Below are 19,777 nucleotides of genomic sequence, written 5' to 3'. Positions count from 1 at the left end.
GGAGGGTGGGAGGAACACAGGGGGGCATGGCTGGGCACTGTACCCACAGAGCCGGGGTTCAGGAAGAATGGAACCATCAATGGACAAGCATTCCTGACAGGCAGAGAAGTGCATTTTCCAGATCTTTTCTAGCTGCTGTATCTGCTCTCCAGATTACCCAGAGCTGCCACCCTTAGGTGTTCAACACACAAACACGGTTCCAGGAGCGCCTGTCTCCATTCTGGATTTCCAACCCTCACTGAGTCTGCTTAGAGCCGATCTGATGGTGCCTCTAGCCTGGGCCCTGAGGCCTCAGGGGAAACCACAGGGATACGGGATGCTTCTTGGAGCAGGGTAGAGGGGAGTGGGTGAGCAGGGAACGGCACGCAGTTCAACCACTCCCGTCCAACCCCAGCAGAGGCTTAGAGATCTTCTCCAGGGATGGCGTTAGGGGACCACCACCCCACTATTCTCTTCGGGAGATGACAACAATCCCCGGATCCTGGGAGAGGTCATTCTGCTGGACATTCCATGGGGAGTGTCCTCCCACGGTGACATTTGGAGTGGGACGGGATCATCTATTACTTTTAATCGCTGTCAGGGACAGGAGGGGCGGGGGAGGCGCGGGAACAGCTCTGTGAAAATTGCCAATAAAGAAGATGATCTGTGTCTGCCTTTCACGGGCGCCCGTCCTGCCACTCCCGGGCAGCACAAATCTTCCTGGCTGGGAAGTAAGGAGACAGGGCGACCTAGTTCCTCTCCCGCTTGTATGGGAGATTCGTGGGATGGGTAGAGGAGTGGGTATGGCAAAAAGACCAGAGTGTAAGAAGGGCCAGTCCCGCAGGAGGGGCACTGGACGGGGTGTGGGGACACTGGCTGGCTGGAGGTGGAGGGCCGGGCACCAGGAGGGCTTCAAGGCCACAGAGCAGGAGCTGGGGGCACCGGGAGGCTGGTGACCAGAGGCTGCGGCAGGCAGCTGTGCCGCTGTAGGTAGGGCACTGGGTCAGGGTGATGGGGGGAGGGGTCAGTGGCTACCAGTCAAGTTTCAAATCTTCCTCTGCCACAACTGCTCGGGGTGCTATCTCTGACCTGCCCTGCTCTAGGCTCTGGCACCAATTTAGAAAGAAGCCAGGGGAGAAATCCTTCAGTGTGTGTCACCTGACCTCAGCCCTGGGCCCCTGGGTCCTGAAAGCAGACAAGAAAGCAGAGCTGTGTGACCAGGATGTGTGCAGCTCATTGCCTGGGATGCTGGCTCCTCTTCCACTCCCCTGGCACCGCTACATCTCTAAGAGGCCACAGGAAAGGCAGTGGAACTGATTGCTTACCGAGAGCAGCCATCAGGCAGCCCTGATGAGGGCTCCGTGCCAACAAACCAGGTATAGGTAAGTTCTCAAAGCCACAAGACTTGTTTTGTGAAGCACACAACTGTCCCTCCGCTCCCACACACCTACCAATAGCGAGTTCTCTGGAGGACCTGCATCTTTACTTCACTGAGTATGTGGGGGTATTTTCTAGAACTTTCAGGACGGCCTACGAAGCCATGGTTACTGTAGACAGACACATGTCAGAATTCTCTTAGCTATATCTATGTTTAACCTGATAACACTTCCACCTGGTCGAGACAGGTTCTCTGAAATTTTGTCATCAAAATCTATTTTCTAGCCAGGTGTTGGTGGCTCTCGCCTGTACATCCTAGCTACTCAGGAGGCTGAGATCTGAGGATCACAGTTCAAAGCCAGCCTGGGCAGGAACATCTGTGAGACTCTTATCTCTAATGAACCACCAAAAGGCTAGAAGCAGAACTATTGCTCAAGAGGTAGGGAGCCAACTTGAAGTGAAAAAGCTAAAGGACAATTATAACAGAATGCCTTATGGAAATGGACATGTACAGTTAAAGTAGAGCACCAACCTTGAACAGAAAAGCTAAGCAAGAATATGAGGTCCTAAGTTCAAGCCCCAGCACTGCAACTAAAAACTATTATATAACCATCACTGGTCACTTGAATTGTCTATCATGAAGGACCCCTCCCGTCAGCCTAAACCAGCTAGGTGGAGGAGAGGCTTTGTGAGCCGCACCTGGCGGGGGTGGGGTGGGGTGGGGTGGGGAAGGTGGGGGGGGGGGCGTCTCCTTGAGCCTGGCTCCATCTCCCCTCCCCGCTGTGGTCACACCTGTGTGGCTGTCAGCTCACGGGGCTGGCTGTGGGGCACAGGACGTGCCCTGGCTCCGGGAAGACCAAAGTGGGGTGCCTGTGACCCGCTGTGGTGGTGCCCCGCGCCCCTGTGTGTGCCAGGCTTGCCTTCCTCCCTGGCGGACACGCACCCTCGCACCAGGGAAGGAAGCGTGGGCCCCAAGGACAGCCTGGACTCCCCCAGGAAGCACCTGAGCCTGAAGGCAAGCCCTGGGTGACCCTCCGCCCCCCCCCAGGCAGACCCTTCTGCTCCTCACCACCAGGTTATTTTGGGCAGAGCTAATATGGGAGGGGGCTGAGAAGGAAGTCATTCTGGCCTGGCCTATAGACGGGCAATTCGGCATTTAAAAGGAGCCTGTACACCCCAAGCCCTGGGTTCCACAGGCTAGACAGAAGGGGAAGACATGGGAGCGTTGGGGGCTCAGGCCTGTGGGGGCCACTGCCCTGTCCCTGCGCTGCTGGAGGACAGCGTTCAGTTATCTCCTAGATTGATCGCCCCATCCCTGGGAGACAGCTGCTCCAAAAACTCATTAGGTTTGCTCATAAATCAAGATGAAGGGAGGATGACAAGCCGTGAGCGACGGTCACGGCCAGGCGGTGTGTTGGGGACACAGCTCGAGTGCCGGCGCCGGCATCAGGGGATTGGCTGCCCAGCCACGGGGCTCTGGCTCATCTCAAGGCTGCGTGGGAGGTGTGGATGGACATGGGGGCGAGACAGCAGCCAGGGATCCTGATGTCCAGGACTTCCCCACCAGATGTGTGGGGAGGCCGGGGGGGGGGGGGGGGGGGCGCGCCTGCCCCTGAACAGGCCGTGCGGCTCCCTCCTGAGGTCTCTGGGCTCCGCCCTGTCTATCACAGGTTAGCCTTAGGGATGTCATGTGTGCGCCCGTGTGCATTCCACACTGGCGGTGACGCTTCAAGGGACGAGGAGAAACGTCAAGGAGCCAGGCAGCAGGGAGAGGGTGGTGAGGGCCTGACACTGTCTCACGAGGGCTGGCAGGCCTAGGCAGGCTCAGCTGCAGAGTGATGGGCGGCAGGGGACTTCCTTTGCTGGTTCTGACCGGAACCACCCACTTGTTTAGTCAACAAAGAGGCACTTAGTGTCTGCTAAGTGCTGCTGGCACTCTTCAGGCCACGGGGGGGGGGGGGGGGGGGGAGGACTGGCCCTGGACACCTGGCCCTGGACACCTGTGGCTCACACCTGTAAGCGTAGCTACTCAGGAGACTGAGATCTGAGGCTCACAGTTTGAAGCCAGGTTGGGCAGGAAAATCTGTGAGACTCTTATCTCCAATTAACCACCAAAAAGCCAAGTAGAACTATGGCTCAAGTGACAGAGCTTCAGCTCGAGTGAAAAAGCTGAAGGCCCTGAGTTTAAGCCCCAGTACTGGCACAAAAATAGAGGAAGGAAAGAAGGAAAGAGAAGGAAGGAAGGATGGACAGATGGATCGGCTGGCAGTCACATAGGGCATCAGCAGGTGGCTGATGACAGGTACCTAAGTCCAAGGGTAAAGACCACCTGGTAGCCAGGCGCTGGTGGCTCACGCCTGTAATCCTAGCTACTCAGGAGGCTGAGATCTGAGGATCGCGGTTCAAAGCCAGCCCGGGCAGGAAAGACCGTGAGACTCCTATCTCCAATAAACCACCAGAAAAAACCGGAAGTGGCGCTGTAGCTCAAGTGGTAGAGCGCTGGCCTTGAGCTGAAGAGCTGAGGGACAGCGCCCAGGCCCAGAGTTCAAGCCCCACGACCGACAAAAAAAAAAAAAAAAAAGACCACCTGGTAGCCGGGCGCCAGTGGCTCACGCCTGTCATCCTAGCTACTCAGGAGGCTGAGATCTGAGGATTGCGGTTCAAGCCAGCCTGGGCAGGAAAGTCTGTGAGAAGTAGCGCTGTGGCTGAAGTGGTAGAGCACTAGCCTTGAGCTGAAGAGCTCAGGGATGGTGCCCAGGCCCAGAGTCAAAGACCACCTTGTGGGGGTATAGCCAGGTGTCAGAGACTCTTTTGGGCTGTTCTGCTCTGCAAGTCTGTGGCTGCTGCAAGCTGACCTTGATTTAGGAGAAAAGGAGCTCACTGACAAGAAGTCACCTCTAGTTGGCCCCTTCCCGGTCCCCAATTCCACCTGATGTGTGTGCTGCTGGCACAAGGGCTTCTGACAGCTGAGCTGAGTTCTACATGCTGGGCTCCCTGTATTGATTCACCTTGAGGCTCAGCCTGCTCCCCCATACCTAACTCTTTGGGAGGGAGACAGACAGTCATTATCTCCGGAGCTGAGACAAAGACAGGAAGCACACTTCCTGAGAGTTCAGCACGGAGAAGGGGCATCTCTTGTCCCTTCCCAGGGAGGTGCGGGGGGAAAAGCAAAATTTACACAAGAGCTGCATTGCCTGCCTGCAGAACCTGGATGGCGTCTGTCCTTCCTTTCTGTCAGTAAGAGTTGGTAAGAAGTCCCTTTGGGAGACATCTGGCCATAACTGTCTGTCTGTCTGTCCTCAGAGCCTCTCCCCATGGCAGAGGAGCAGACAGTACCTGCCGAAGGACAAAGATGATGCTGATCCCTAAGAGGCCAAGCACCAGCGCAGCCTCAGCCTCTCCTCAGGGCCTCCCTTCCTGAGCAGGGAGGGGGGAGGGCAGGGGGCAGGAGAGCGGGGCTTTAGTAGCCAGGTGAAGCCATGAATGGACCAAGACTTTACAGGAGTGGAATGAGGGGAGAGCAGGCATCTAAGGCTGGGCCCCTGGGCTTGGATGTTCCCCCTTGGGGACTCCACTCAGAAGTCTGTGCGGATCGCTGTTGGCTTTGGCATGGCTTTTCCCACGTACACACCCTCTGTGGCCCTCCCTTGGTTTTCTGTGGGCAGGAAATCAGAGTTGTCAGCAGCCAGCTCCCTCCTTTGTGGGCTGAAAATGCACCCTTGGGCGTCAACACCGCAGCTCGCTTGCACTGGAGGTGTGGAAAGGGGAGGGCACCGCCCGAGACAGCACAGCAAATGACCTGGATGGATGGCACTGCCAGCGACGGTGAGGCACTTCCTGTCGTACGGAATGTGGACTAAGGCCTGGTAGGACTTTGCTTTCCTTGCAGAATTCTGGCATCTCATGGGGCTGGCGCTGGACCTACAGCACAGGGGTCCGGTCTCTCCCATTCTCCCTCCTAGGGGACCTTACGCTCTGATCAAGATTGTGGCACCACAGGACCCGGGCTTCCTCTTGGTGGCTTTACCACCTTGCTCATGCCCATGACTGGCTCTGAAATGGTGTGAGGCAGATGGTGGGCATGGCCCGATGCTGCCCAGGGCTCTGAGAAGGTGGCACCAGAACTTCCCAGCTGTGACAGGGGACCCTGAGAAGCACCTGGATCTGTGCTGTTTGCCACAGCGGCCACGGCCACGTGTGGCTGCCACGTGTCTGCGTGTGTGGCAGGTCTCAAAGTAGGTGTGCTGAAGATCAAGGCACATACATCCCAGGCTTAATGTGAAAAAGGAAGTTTGTCAAACAAAACAAAGCCAACTCACTAGTAATCTTTTCATGTGAACTATAAGTTAAAAGGCTTTTGGGGGGTACCTAAATTTTTTTTTTTTTTTGATCAAAAGTGATTTTCAGCCGGTTGCCGGTGGCTCACGCCTGTCATCCTAGCTACTCAGGAGGCTGAGATCTGAGGATCATAGTTTGAAACTACTAGTGTGGGCAGGGAAGTCCACGAGACTCTTGTCTCCAATGAACCACCAAACAGCTGAAGCTGGAGCTACGGTTCAAGGGGTAGAGTGACAGCCTTGAATGAAAAAAGCTAAAGGAAAGCACCAGGCTCTAAGTTCAAGCTCCAGAATTGGTGCATGTGTGAGTGTGTATAAACACACACACACACACACACACACACACACACACACACACACACACACACACACACACAGAGGACAAATAGATTCTGAGCTCCCCTGGGCTATAATAAAGCTTGCCCTACAATCAGAATATACCGGCTGGGGCTTAGTGCTAAGGAATCGGCCTATGGCCCAGAGTCCTCGACCTAGAGGGATAGCTTAATAAAGGTGTAAGCTGCAACAGGGCCTCTGGAAACTTGAAAGCCCTGCCCAACACCCCTACAAGAGGCCCTATCACTGGCCTGCTCCCTGTCTTCAGCAGAGACAAGGACAGAGCCATGGTAGACAAGGAAGACACACCATGAAGTTCAGACCATATGTGTCTGGATCCTTGGGTGCTGGGTTTGCACACAAATACTTGGAATCACAACTCTAAGCGCCAAGGGTGAACTGTACACTTCCTCCCTGTGTCATGGTCTCAGGGCCTTGTCACAAGCCAGTTGGTGTGTTGTCTTTCTTTGGCTGGGCTGTCTATCCACTCGTGGAGCTCTGAGGCTGGGTAGGCTCCAGCCTGTACTATCCCAGACCCTGCGCTGTTCCCCAGGTCCCATTTGTGGCTCTGGCTCCAGCCTGGCACACAGGAGCGGCGGCCATTTGTCAAGGCGGCTGTTGGAGGGCGGGTACTCTCTTCTCCAAGCCCAGAACCAACATGCCAGAACTAATGATAACAAATGGCTGGTGTGTACTCATCACTAAGCTCGGGCCCCAGCACTCCAGGCGGGGAGCTGGGCTTGGGGAGGGGCTTGGGTACAGCTTCGTCCTTCACCCCTGCACTGTCCTTGCAGGATAGACAGCTCCAACCCTGCCTGAAGCTAGGTCATCCGGAGGGCTGGGAGGACCAGACAACATTGCCCTGAGCTGACAACCAAGCAATTCCTCAGTCCCAATAACAGGAGTAGTGACTGGGAATTTGTCTCTTAAATAATGGGACTGACTTCCTGTGAAAGGAGAGCCACATTCGGGGACAGGAGATGGGAGTCTGTAGGTGGGGTGTGCGCGGTACCCCAGGAAGCTTGTCCGAGAAATGGCCAGAGGGAGGGAGGCTGTTTTATTCCAAACAAGTCCAAGTTCTCAAATTACATTTGGCCCAACTCCATTGAGCCAATGAAAGGAGACTCATTGCTTTTAAAAATGAGAGATGAACTGGGCATGGTGGCTCATGCGTGTCATCCTAACTACTCAGGGAAGCTGAAGTCTGAGGTTCAAAGCCAGCCTGGGCAAGGAAAGTCCATGAGACTCTTATCTCCAGAAAACCGGAAGTGGTGCTGTGGCTCAAGTGATAGAGCGCTAGCCTTGAGCTGAAGAGATTAGGTTAGCTCTCAGACCCAGAGTTCAAGCCCCATAACTGACCAAAAAAAAAAAAAAAAGGAGATGAAGTCAGTGGCTTCACTCCTGAAATTCTAGCTACCCACAAGGCTGAAAGCTGAGGATCATAGTTTGAAGCTAGTTGGGGAAGGAAAAGTCTGCGAAGCCTCTAATTAACCAGCAAAAAGCTGTGAGTAGGGGTGAGGCTCAAGTGGTAGAGCACCAGCCTTGAGTGAGGAAGCTAAAAGAAAACATCCAAGCCTTGAGTTCAAGCCTGGGTACACACACACACACACACACTTGCACACATGCACGCGCACACACACACACACACACACACGCACGCACGCACGCAAAGCAGATGACTATGGGGGCCTGAGGGGTGGAGAGGGGGTGGTTCAGGGACGGCGTGGCTAGAGCCTGACCCACAGCAGCTGGTCAGAAACATGGCAGTGCATCTTCCCATCACAGAACCTCAGCTCCCAGCACCTGAGAACAAATACCTCCCACAGCCCTGGGCTCTCGCTGCTTCTGCTTGTGCTCAGTGATCCTATTGGGGACCTCACCCTGGCAGCCTAGTCAAGCCACAGCCAGAACCCTTCCCAGGACACCTGGCAAAGATGCCAGCTGGTCTCTGGGGTATGAGGTGAAGGGCTGCTTACACCTGCTCTGCGAACCAGAGCGATCCCTGGCTCCTCCTCTTGTACCAACACCACCCTCCAGTGCTCGAGGCCAACGAAGCCAATGTCCTCCCACGGCAAGTACCCTGGGCAAGTACCCTGCTACCCTGGCTGGCCCATCCTTCCTGGCCACCATTCCACCTGAGTGCCAGCCCAGGGTCTGTAGCGGGTTCCCTGAAACTTCAGGGCACCCTGGTGTCGGCCCAGGAGGAGGTTCCCCTGGCGAGCGGGAGGGGGCCCCCTCGTTGTGCTTCCGTGCCCTAGGTTAGACTTTCCTCTCAGGCCTATGCCAGGCTGGCCCTGCCCAGAACAGCTCACCCCAAACACATGTGGGTTTCCGCTGGAAGGTGGGAATGGGAAGCCAACTGGCTCTGCCCCTGCTGGGTGGGCTCCTCTGCTTCTGAGGGGATTCAAGCTCTGTCCCTGCCTCACCCTGGGGACAGCGAGGCCCTTCTCCCTGGGGGGCTCAGGCGAGCCCTGGCTGCTCCCCGGCGGCAGGACCCAGCCGAGCCGCAGCGTGGAGGCAGAGGTCCTGGTCTGGCCTCGTCATCCTTCAACTTTCCCTACCTCAGCGCGCAGCGCACAGGTGGCGTCTGGGAGGCAAAGTCTCAATTTTTCATTCCTAAGCTGTCAGAGCAGCTCAGTCTGTGACTGTGTGCAAGGAGGGGGGGGGGGGGGAAGTCTGCTAGAGGACTGATCTCCTTTGTGCAGATTGCAACATAAAACTTCACACTTGTGGTCGCCCTCCTCTGAAGGCCCAGTCAGCCTTTCTTCCAGAACAGAGACCAGGAAGGAGAGGACGGGGAGGAACCCAAGAACGAGGGTGTGTAGAGTCCCCTGGTATAAACATAAGTTCTAGGCTACAGGGATGCTCAGAGCTGGCTCAAGCCAGCTGTGTGTGTGTGTGTGTGTGTGTGTGTGTGTGTGTGTGTGTGTGTGCATGCCTGTGTATGACTACCAGACAGCTTCAAGGCCATTAGTGTGAGCCCCAACCCTGTCTAGAGGTCATGTGGGCAGCTACTATTAGCCCCGATGCTGCGATCCGAAACCTGCCCTCCCTGCCCCCTAGTGCCCAGGCAGCCAGTCTGCCAACACCCCGGGGGGAGACAGCACTCATCTGGTGGCTGGATCTGCAGGGGTCTGGGCCATAAGCACGGCGGAATTGCCGACCACTCGGCCAACTCAGAGGAGAGAAGCCGCCCAGAGAACAAAAGCTTCCTTCGCTCGGTGCTCAGCCCAGTCCTCTGGTCATTCGCGGGCGATCGCCTGTGGCTGTCTCTTCTCCAGCAAAGATGAGCAGCCCTAGGACAGACGCCCTGGGCTCTGCTCTATAAACTTCCCTTTAAACCGAGAATAAAGTGGAGACCACAATGGAACATACACAAAAGGTTTTTCTGGATTTCTTCTGGACCCTGAAGAGTGGCTAGCTTCCAGAAAGCCCTGGAGAGTGACCTAAAGGGCGGGGGCAGCAGTAGGGGCGGGAGGTGAGGCAGAGGGGACAGAAGGGTCAGCACAGGAGGGCTGGCTGCGCGGTGATGGGGACAGGGGGTCGGGGAGTGCCATCTACATTTGGGGTGACAAGGTCCTTCCTGGGTCTCCAGGAGGCACTAGTGGAGGAGTCGCTGTGGAAGAATTTAAATGCCAACTGGCAGGGTGGGCAACAGATGGCTCACAAGACCCCTGGCTGTGGAGAGCGACAGATTGGGATTCCCACAGAGACCAGACATGGACCCGGGGACGGGTGAAACCCAGAAAGCCCTCCTCTTCCCAGGTGAAGGTCTCCTCTTGTGGACCTCCTGCTCCCCCGGGTCCCCACCCCCACCTCTGGCTTTTGAAAGCAATCTGGGGCACTTGTGGGGGCCAGGGTGTGTGTGGGGGGGGTGGAGCAGGACCGAGCCACTTCCCGCGGCAGCGCCAGCTCCTCCACCGACGTCCGGGGAGGACGGCGTCTGACCCACTTTGAGGAGAACAGAGACTGAGCGCGCGCGTGTCTGCTCCGCATACACAAGCAAGGCAAGGAAACCCTGCGGGCTCTCGGCAGCCAACCCTGAGGGCGGCAGCGTGCGCCGCAGCAGCCTTTATTAGAAAGACTTGGGTTTTTAATAACGCCAAATGGGGCGCGCTGAGCTTAGCCAGCTGCTTGTGTTCCCAAGCGGGAAGCATCTGCCGGGGGGAAGTGGTAATGGGACGGAAGGAGGAAGGCCACCGTGGCCCCTTCCAGCCTGAGAGCTCTCCATGGGGCAGCCAGTATGGAAGCTGCCGGCAGGCTTGAGTCTCATGGCTTAAGGCCCAAGATCTCAGGCCACGGCAGCTGGGCCTGTGGGGTGCCCCTCTCCTGTGTTTCTGGGCCACCTGCTGCTTGACATAGAGCTAGGACCCAAGAGGCCTCTGCCCTCCTCCAGGAGCTTACTTCTCATTTCTCTTAGGCTGAGTTTCCTTGAAGGTGTGAGGGTGGAGGCTGGGTGCAAGGATGAGCCAGAGCTGGGACGGAGACGGAGATGGTGAGGGAGGCTACGCAGATCGCTCACTCTTTCTGGACATGGCTGAGGTTGTTCCCCTAATCTCACCACTTTCTCCTTCCCTCCCTCCGTCCCTCCCTCCTTTCCTCCCTCCCTCCCTCCTTCCCTTCCTCCCTCCTTCCTTCCTCTCTTCCTTTCTTCTTTTCCTCCTCCTCTTTCTCTTCTGTCCCCGAGCTTTTTTTCTCAACTCTGGCGCTCTACCATCACAGTTCTACTTCTGGTTTTCTGGTGGTTCACTGGCAATGAGTCTCATGAACTTTCCTGCCTAGGCTGGCTTTGAACTCTGATCCTCAGATCTCAGCCTCCTGAGTAGATAGGGTTACAGGTGTGAGCCACTGGTGTCTGGTGTTCATGGCTTATTCTGAGGCCACTGTCAGGAGTAGGCAGTGGCTGGCTAGGGCAACAATGGGGTGCCGCTCACTGCCGCTCGCCACTGCACGCTCACCTGGCACCAGGAACAGTGCCAACAGCACTTTCTGCGTGTTCTCATTGCATTTTTACAGCCTGTGGGAGGCGAGGGGTGTGGCGGAGGGATGCTGGGTTGTTGGCCTGTGTGCTGCCGGAGCCCACATTTGTTTGACCCACCTCAAAAGGAACAGGACGAGGGGTGCAAGCCAGCTGCCAGGTCAGGGTCCTGGGCTCAGATCCTACATGCAGCTGATCTGAAGCGATCATCTCGAGATAGCAATCGGAAGACTAAGGGGTTGGCTGGAAGGTCTGCTAAGGCCGGACAGCCTTGCTTGTGGACAGCTAACCAAGGTTCTTCTCGTACACCTGAACTCGGAGGTATTCACGATTCAGGAATCCCAAACTGACCACCCTCTTGTCCCCAGAACTCACTAGGGGCACATAAGAAACCAATTGATCCATCGACACTGGTCATCCATTGTCTGACATCTTCCCTGGCAAATGGCTATTTTCAAAGGCCATTTAACCCTTTAAATCACACTCTGAAAATACGAACAAACAAACAACAAGTGAACAACCACAAGCCCAATTCTGACACTGTGAGGCGGTGTGGGGACCTCGGCTCTCAGGCGCGGGAAGGACAGAGTAAAAGCTCCCAGAGGAGCTGGCCAGAGCACCGCAGCAAAGCTCTGGAGCCTGCGATCTCCCCTGGCCTCATTTCAACAGATGGCAGAACGAATTTCTAATTAAGCACGGGAAAGTTTCCGGCTCAGCACATTTATGCACGATTCTCCAGTCCCTTTGGTGCTCGTTCTTTCTCTGTCTTCCTGGAACCCAAACCAGCTTATTGCCACCCTGAGCCCGCCCCCCCTCCACCCCCCTGGGCTCTTGGAAAGGCACAGCCCTCATCTTGGAAGCGGGAATTGGAAGGGTATGCAGCAGGCGGGTGTGGGAGCGAGGGTCCAGCAGGGAGGGACCACACAGCTGCTCTTCAAAAGCGAGATGAAAAGGGAGTGTGCTGTAATCTGACAACTTGGCAGAGACCTGAAGGGACAAATGGGGCTTCTGAGATCACTGCCCCTATGGAGTTCTAGAAAAACTGCCTGGGGTGAGCTTGGCCCAGAGAAGAGATACCCTCACAGCGGGGCCCAACCTCTGTTCTGAGTTGGCTTGAGACCATTGGGCAGACAGTCCCTCCCATAGATAGGGCTGCCCATTGGGCACTGCTTGACCGCTCCAGGGGACGGCAGCACCTCTGTCCTCTTGCTCCAGATCTGCGGCAGCCTGGGGTTAGGACTGCAGCCTGGGAGAAATCCCCAGGAGGCTCCACTGCTCTGCTGGGAGCTGACACTCGGCTTACTCTGGTCTACTTTACTTGACGGCAGTTCTCCTTCATCTTGGGTGGGCTCTGTCACCAGGAGGTCTGCTGCAAGCCCAGAGGTCTGACTCTCCCATGGAGAAAAATGACGGCCTGTTCGCTGTCACATAGAGCAGTTCCCTCCAACTCCTGACATTTCACTATCGCTCAGATCCAAGGTGGAGGATAAGCAAATGGCCACAAAGACGGCAGCACTGCCACCAGAAGACAGGTAACCGTGACCTTTACACACCGGACTCTGATCCAGGGTCCCATTGCTGCCCAAAGCCTTTCAGGGGCTCTGTTCCCCAGCTCCGCAGCACGGCAGGGGTTATCCAGGACAGACTCCACTTGGAGAGCCAGATATTTTGTTCTGAGACAGCATCTCACTAGGTAGCCCAGGCTAGTCCCCAACTCATGATCCTCCTGCCCCTGAGTGCTGGGATTACAGGCGTGAGTCATCACACCTGGCTTTCAACCAGACTCTGGAGAATGAGAAAACCGACAGGGAGCAGGGACTACCGGCAGCCACATCCCAGGACCTAGGCCTGCTGGCTGCTCTCCTGACCCAGGTCTGGGTGCTTGTGTAACTTGTATTTACTGTCAGCTCCTTCTTGCCCCTTCGTAAGCTTCTTCCTTTAGATGGACGTATTACTTGTCAGACAAGAGCGGACTGTCACAGTCAACAGGCACAGGGCTGCTCTAGAAGCTGATAGTTATCCTTATCTGGGAATGTCTAGATTCCTCTAGAACGTCCAGCAGGGGGTGAGGTAGCTCAGGGAGGCTGGCACAGCCAACAGCCCAGGGCTGGTAATCAGAACAGCAACAGTCCTTTTTGGGTTTTGGTGGTGCTGGTGATCAAACCCAGGGCCTCTACGCTAGGCGAGATTTTTCTTTTTTTTTTTTTGCCCCTGAGCTCCACCTCCTGTCCCCTTTTTGCTTTTCAATGAAGTAAAACAAAGATCCAATGGATGCCCAGAACCCACACTGTCCTTGGGCCAGGGCGTCATCAGCGGCCCCTTTCCTGAGCTGGCTGGTGGGGGATGACATGGTGGAAGCGAACAGGTTCCCTCCCGCTAACTGGCTCCAGCTGGGAGCACAGCAGGCCCTAGTTAGTTAGAGCCACGGTGGACACGTGTCTTGTCATACTCCAGTGGTCTGGGACTCAGAGGGGAAGAGTGGCTGTGCCACAGGCTGCTGGATTTTATGGCTGTGCTGCACTGCGCCCCGACGGGAAGGCAGAATGGTGCCATTCCTGTCTCCAGGGGCACAGCCCGACCCAGGCCTCCAGGAGCCCACTGTCAGCCTGGTCCTGGGAAGCAGGCTAGCTCCAGAATTAGCAGTCCAGGTCCCAGCCCAACTCCATCTACCCAACACAACTTCAAAAGAAAAACCAAGTCATTTGTCTTTTGTTGGTGCTGAAGTTCTTGCGTAGTAAAAGGCACACGGGGCACTGTGCCCTCCTGTGTCCTGTGGGAAGGTCGGAGGTCTGGGGCAGACTCCGGCAGGGGACGCCTCCTCCCCAGCGCCGCCTCGCAGAAGAGGTGGAGGGAGGGATGGGGTGAGGGAGAAGGGCAGAGTTCGGATGTTTCTCAGACTCACCAATCCATCTCATCAGGGAGGTCAGGATCTGCAGGTACTTGGTCTTCTGGACGTCAAAGAAGGTGAATGGTCCAAGGAAGAGTGTGAAGACAGCCTGCGGGTGAAAGCAGCAGTGAGGAAGGTAGGTCCCTCATAGAGGACGAGAGAGCACACACCTAGTCCGTGCTCCCAGCCAGGGCCAAACCTAGCCCACGTGCAGGCTGGCACTGGCAGAGGCTCCCTGGGGTCTGAGTGCATCACTGGGGGAGTAAGGCCCAATTACCAGGGGTGTGGAGAAGACCAGAGCCCCAGATCCTGTATGGTTTCCTTCCTTCCTTTCCCTTTCTTTTCCTTCCTTCCTTTTTTTTTTTTGGGGGGGGGGTTTGAACTCAGCGTCTGGGCACTACCCATTAGCTTTGTCATTCAAAGCTGACACTCTATCATTTGAGTCACAGCTCCTTTTGCTTGTTGACTGGAGACAAGAGTTTCATGGGCTTTCTTGTCAGGGCTGGATTCAAATCATGATCCTCGGATCTCGGCCTCTTGGAGTAGCTGGGATTACAGGTATGAGGCACCAGCACCCAGTGCTCCTGCACTTCTAGGCAAGGCCTAAGCACTGCCCTGGGCACCCTGCCCACTCCGTCCTGTGCCCCTCAGTTCCACGTGGGATCGGTACAAAGTGACAGAAAGAAGAGGACAGAACAAGGAACCAGCCCTCACTGTTGCTGTGAAGAAAGGACAAGGAGCACTGGGCGCACAGGGGACGCAGGCCCTCTGTGAGGCAGGCCGATGAGAGGTGCCCCTTCTGAAGGGCGTGGAGGAGAGGATTTATCAGGACATCATTGTTCAGCCGAGAATCAGCTCACAAGGAAGTCTGGAGAGCAAGAACCAGCCCCGAAGGACTACCTATTCCCAAACCACCTGAATTCATAAGAACAAGTACCACCTGCAGAAAAACTAGGGGTGGAAAAGTCTGAGCCGTGGAGGAAGCAGGTCAGAGGGTGGGTGCCTAGAGCACCGGTCCTCCTCAGTGCTTTCTCTGGAGAATAGGTCAAAGTATTTACTTAAAAAAAAAAAAAAAGTTGCTGGGTGTCAGTGGCTCACGACTGTAATCCTAGCTACTCAGGAGGCTAAGATCTGAGGCTCACAGTTTAAAGCCAGCCTGGACAGAAAAGCCCATGAAATAGTGTGTGTGTGTGTGTGCGTGCGCACGCACACGCGTTTACACATGTGTGTAGATTGGTCTTGGGGACTGAACTCAGGATCTGGATGCTGTCTCTGAGCTTTTCTGCTCAAGGCTACAGCTCTACCACTTGAGCCACAGCTCTACTTCTGACTGTTTTTTTGGTGGTTAATTGGACGGAAGAGTCTAAAGGTCCATGAAACTCTCATCTCTAGTTAATCAGTGAAAAGCCACAAGTGGTGTTGTAGCTCAAGTGGTAGAGAGATAGCCTTTAGAAAAAAAGCTCAGGGACAGTGCTCAGGCCCTGAGTTCAAGTCCCAGAATTGGTGTGTGTGTGCACATAGACGCACAGACACATAGACACACACAGAGTTAAGCCTCATCTTAGACAACTGGTGTGTGGGAGATGCGGACCCTGCTTGCAGTAGAGCCGGAGTAGCAGGGGGCAGCTGGGTTTTCCATGCCAAATTGGCTGCTCAGGGAGCAGAGGAATTAAAAGCTGCTCGTTGGAGGTAAGATGATGGCACCATTTCCAATCTGCCACTCGGAAGCAGGCGAGGCATCAGACCTTATTAACATTTACACTGCACCATTTTATCACGTTAATGCTAATGACAGTCACCAGAGATGCAACAGAAGGTGCTGAAACCTGAGTGGAAAGAGGGGCCCACCATGGGGACGTGCGCTCTGGCCCCGCGAGCGAGTGGGTGACTACCCCAGCTGCTGAGCCTGGAAGCTGTGTCTGTGGCAGGCGGGAGGGAGCTCCCAGCCCTGCAGAATGAGGGGTGAGCCCGCCCAGTCCCCCCCACTTCCTCAAGGAGAGCAGGATGTGGGAGAGGCTTTGACCTCTTCTCCAAGTCCATTATCACTGTGAGAATGAGTGACGGAAGAGTGCCGCTGAAGGAAAGGCTCTAATTAGCTGGGGTGGGCGAAGGCAGGCCGGTCACCAGGGCTGGGAGATTTCTGGAAAGGAGAGCTTTCTGCTAGGGACCTCAGAACCAGCCCTTCGGGGGGGGGGGGGAGGTTTGTTAGGTTGGGGTGACCAGGGAAGGCAGAAGAAGGGATTCACAGCAAAAGCAAGGGCAGCTACCCAGTGGGCCGTGAAGCTGGGACGCGGGATACAGGATCTAATGCATTCACAGCCACCCCCTCTGGCCAAGCTAGTCTGTATGCAGCACCACCGGTAAGTCATTTAGGAAAATTACCACTTGAGGGAAACTTTCCACTGATGAATTTCTCTTTTGAAGGATGGAGAAGGAGATGTCAGGTGGAAGAATAAATACAAAGCCACTTGCCACAAATTTCCAAGTAACTGAAGCCTGCAGTTATATGTTAGTGCTTCTTCTCCCTGCCCTGCCCTGCCCCGCCCCACCTCGCTGGTGGACGATTCACCTCTGACCTAGGAACGGAAACACAGATCAGACTCAGTCACCTTAACAGGTAAAAACACAGTATTCCAGCTGTGTGGGAGCCAAGACTCTTGGGGAGACTTAGAAGGGAGATCAGATCTCAGGAACCTCCCGAAGATCTCTGCTTAGAAGGTTCCACTGCATAAAAGCAGGGTGGGGGCAGCAGAATGATTTTCCAGGGCAGTAGAGAATCCTGCCCCTGCACAGCTCAGCTTTCTAATTAGCCCCAGCTCCATCTTCCTCCTCCTCAGTGTACGTTTGCAAAGATTTCAGACAAGAAGGACCTTTGGCACCAAATCCTAACCCTGAGGGCATTCTTGCAAGGAGACCAAGCACACACACCTAGAAAGAGAAGCGTTTGTAAGGTGCCAACATTTACAACAAGCCACAGGCACAGGCATCTGGTCGTCCAAACGAGGGTTTGCCCCCACTTTGTGTTGGGGACAGCAGGTCTGATTTCATAGTGCAAACTGGTAGGCCCAGTTCCCATAGCCTCAGCTCTGCTACCCCCCCACTGGACGGTGACGCGGGGGGGGGGGGGGGGTGGTCCCTTCTCCTTGTAATGCTCAGGAGCACAGACTGGCTGCCCTACCTGGAGGAGGCAGCCAGTACGCTCAGACTGCTCGACTGCAGCTCTTTGGTGGGCTCATCAGAGGAGCCCAGATGAAGATGCAGACCTTGAGCTGAGGCTAATTAAGGAACAGGTGTCCCTTGCAAATTAGCCAGCGCTGGAATTGGCTACTGCAGGATCGGGCATCTGAGTGACAGGATAGAAGGCAGGCGTGGGGCAGCTGCTGAGGTCTTCGGGACGAAAGGAGCTAAGGCAGAAGGTCCTGCCTCAGTCTGCTGAGGGCCTAAGGGGTCCTCTGAGGACTCACCAGCCAAATGTGGCACCTTGTGCTTTCTCTCTCCTTCTTTAAAAAAAAGGATGAAATAGAAAACCAACAGACAGCTTATCCTCTTGGGTCTTCCAGTCTAGCCCATATGACATTATAAATTAGCTGGCTCCTGAGCATTTTCCAACCCCCAAATGCCATTGATCAGTTCAAACTCTCTTTTCAAGGACTCTTGTCGCCTAACTCATTATAGAAGGCTGGGACACCAGTGGCAGCAGTCAAGCGTGTTTCTTTAAAAAAAAAAAAAAAATCAAAGAGCAACTCTTTGATTTCTAATGAAATCTTCCAGCTGATCTCTGAGAGTAAAGTCCAAGACAGACCTGGGAGGGTACAAATGGGGCCGCTCCAATCTCTTTCTTTCTGGGTCAGTGAAATTGCTGCACCCCATGGCAGCCTTACTGGAGTCCGGATGGACACAAGGCAGCCCCATCCCAAAGTACTGCAGGCCACGGCTTTTTAAGAATGTTCTGGGGTCTTTAGCTTAGCAAGGCTGCCTGTCCTTCTGTGTCCCCTCTGCCGACGCTCAGGTGCCAACGTCCAGCCATCTCTGATCTCTGCTGACATAGGTAATAAATCCTCAAGCTGGGGTTAGCTTTAAACCATGGAAATTTTTTCCTCTCCAAGGCCAGAGTTCCAAATATGGCAGGGCACGGCTCCCCACGGCACAGAGCAGCACAGCGCCCCCCACAGGACGAAGCCACATGCAGCACATCTAGGGTTGGGCTGGAGTCACGTTTCCCTAGCTTCTGCCAGAGGTGAGACCCAAGGACAGAGTGCGATAGAAAGCTTCTGTTTTGAATCCCAGCTCTCTGCCCCTCAGAGCCCGGAGTGACACCCACTCTTCAGAACCAGGGACTGGAGATGTGGGGAAGGCACCTGACAGCCTCACGAGAGCTGGAATGGTCCAAGGTTGGGCACTCTATGGGCAGCATGTGGCTCTGCCGAGACCTGGCAAAGCCAAGGCTGATGCCTGCTCAGGTACCCAAGGCTCAGCCACCAACGGAACTGAAGCCTGCATTTCCCCTGAAGCAGTACAGACATGTTTCTCCCATTCCTAACATGCTGTCCTTTGTTTAGCTGTCCCAAAGGAGAATGCGTGAGTAAACGTCAACATCACAGCACAAAAGAAAGAAAGGCAGCGTGGAACCTGTCACCAGCTCTCTCTGTACATTTAAACCAGAAGAGTAAAATGGAAAGCTTTAAGTTTGGTCCAAAGGCAGCCCCCTGAAAAGGCTGCAGAAATCTCCAGGTCCTGCCACTTGCCTGTCAGTCACCGCCACTGTCAGCGCCACTGTCCTAGCCGTCTGTCCTTCCTCCCAGCCTCGTCCTATGAAAGTCATCGAGTGGTGACACCAATGTGGCAGGCCTCTCTGCCTCCGTAAAGGGCTCACATATGGTTCCATTTCTCTCTCACACCGGCCTGGGAAGTCACCTGAGCAGGTGGCAATGTCCTCGTTGTATTGATGAGGAGATGGAGGGACCACAGAGGCTCAGTGACAGAATGAGAAAGCAGAACAACACGGGTGCCTGCAGTTCCTTCTCAGCCCTGCCTCCCAGGGGAGGAGCCCCCAATTCTGCCTCCCAAAGGCAGCACCCTTGGGTGTACATACAAGATGGCGGGGGAAGGCAACACTCAAGTGTTGTCCTTCCTACTCAGGGCTGGGAGGTGCAAGACTGAAGGAAGGTTATATTATTATTATTATTATTGTCAGCTGTGGGGCCTGAACTCAGGGCCTGAACTCTGGGCACTGTCCCTCAGTTCTTCAGCTCAAGGCTAGTGGTCTACCACTTGAACCACAGTGCCATTTCCAGCCTTTTCTGCTTATGTGGTGCTGAGGAATCGAACCCAGGGCCTCATGCGTGCAAGGCGAGCGCTCTACCACTGAGCCACCTTCCCAGCCCCTGAAGGAGGGTTATATCGGGCTTGCTGGCACTGAGCTGCTTCTTGCCATTTTTTTCCCAAGTAGCAGTTCTCTCTAAAAGTCAACTTTTCTTCAGGAAATAGAAACATGATTTTTTGTTGTTCTTGTTGGTGGTAGTGGTGGTGTTGGTTTTAGTTTTATGTTTTTTTTCCTTGGGACGGGGGAGGGGGCAGACGGAGGCATAGAGAGGGAGGGAGGAAAGGTGAGCAAATGCAATCGCGCTCTTCAGTAGACACTATGTGGAAGGTGACCTATGTGACGTGGGCAGGAATGGGAGGAAGAAACTAGGGGGAAGCGTGACGTTGTCCAGAAAAAGAAATGCACTCACTCCCTGACTTATGGAATGGGAACCCCTCTGTACAAGTCCTTAACAATAATAAAATTATGTATTTTAAAAAATACAGTTTTCTGCTGGTTTTGGGTATCAATAGAATTCTAAGAGCTGAGAATCCAGGGGCTAGGGGTTTTCTCTCCATTCA

The 19,777-nt window shown here is 54.9% G+C and overlaps 1 protein-coding gene and 1 long non-coding RNA gene across 4 annotated transcripts in view; one reads left to right on the top strand and one right to left on the bottom strand.

The window, feature by feature from the left end:
• Tmem104 (transmembrane protein 104) overlaps positions 1–19,777 on the bottom strand; it is a 55,400-nt gene that overhangs the window by 3,946 nt on the left and 31,677 nt on the right. For all 3 annotated transcript variants that reach the window (XM_042665497.1, XM_042665496.1, XM_042665498.1), the window contains exon 9: positions 13,910–14,003. In XM_042665497.1, coding sequence (XP_042521431.1) covers positions 13,910–14,003 — 94 coding nt within the window. The remainder of the gene's footprint in view (positions 1–13,909; positions 14,004–19,777) is intronic.
• LOC122094974 lies at positions 13,942–19,129 on the top strand. The gene is made up of 4 exons (XR_006144981.1): positions 13,942–14,030; positions 16,319–16,511; positions 18,001–18,131; positions 18,454–19,129. It is a non-coding gene; the product is annotated as an uncharacterized LOC122094974 (long non-coding RNA).

Source organism: Dipodomys spectabilis, unplaced genomic scaffold, assembly GCF_019054845.1.
Source record: "Dipodomys spectabilis isolate Male_0828 unplaced genomic scaffold, ASM1905484v1 ptg000329l, whole genome shotgun sequence".
In the NCBI taxonomy this organism is placed as follows: Eukaryota; Metazoa; Chordata; class Mammalia; order Rodentia; family Heteromyidae; genus Dipodomys; species Dipodomys spectabilis.
Note: the sequence above shows the minus strand (reverse complement) of the source record. Positions and strands in the feature narration are given on the sequence as shown.